At 58.6% G+C, this 326-nt stretch overlaps 1 protein-coding gene across 1 annotated transcript in view; it reads left to right on the forward strand.

The window, feature by feature from the left end:
• Window positions 1-326, forward strand: part of EMH_0094060 (uncharacterized protein) — a gene marked incomplete at both ends in the record, with an annotated part of 1,829 nt that overhangs the window by 1,009 nt on the left and 494 nt on the right. The window contains one exon of the mRNA XM_013502054.1: window positions 170-324. Coding sequence (XP_013357508.1) covers window positions 170-324 — 155 coding nt within the window. The remainder of the gene's footprint in view (window positions 1-169; window positions 325-326) is intronic.

Below are 326 nucleotides of genomic sequence, written 5' to 3' on the forward strand. Positions count from 1 at the left end.
TCTGCTGCTTCTCCTGCTGCTGCTGCTGCTGCTGCTGCTGCTGCTGCTGCTGCTGCTGTGTGTTAGTTGACTCGATAAGAATTTTGATTTCCTCTGCGAGTGCCTTCGCCTCTACCGGGTTTTGCTGCAGCTGCTGCGCTGCTGCTGCATCTGCTGCTGCTGCTTCCAGCAGCAGCAGCTGACGCCGAGCGAAGGCACGCCGCAGCAACGCCTTATAACAAAAGTCTCGAGACTTTGTGTACCTGCAGCAGCAGCGGCAGCAGCAGCAGCAGCAGCAGCAGCAGCAACAGCAGCAGCAGCAGCAGCAGCAGCAACAACAGCAGCAG

This window comes from Eimeria mitis, genomic scaffold (assembly GCF_000499745.2).
Source record: "Eimeria mitis Houghton genomic scaffold, Emh_scaff8171, whole genome shotgun sequence".
Lineage (NCBI taxonomy): Eukaryota > Apicomplexa > Conoidasida > Eucoccidiorida > Eimeriidae > Eimeria > Eimeria mitis.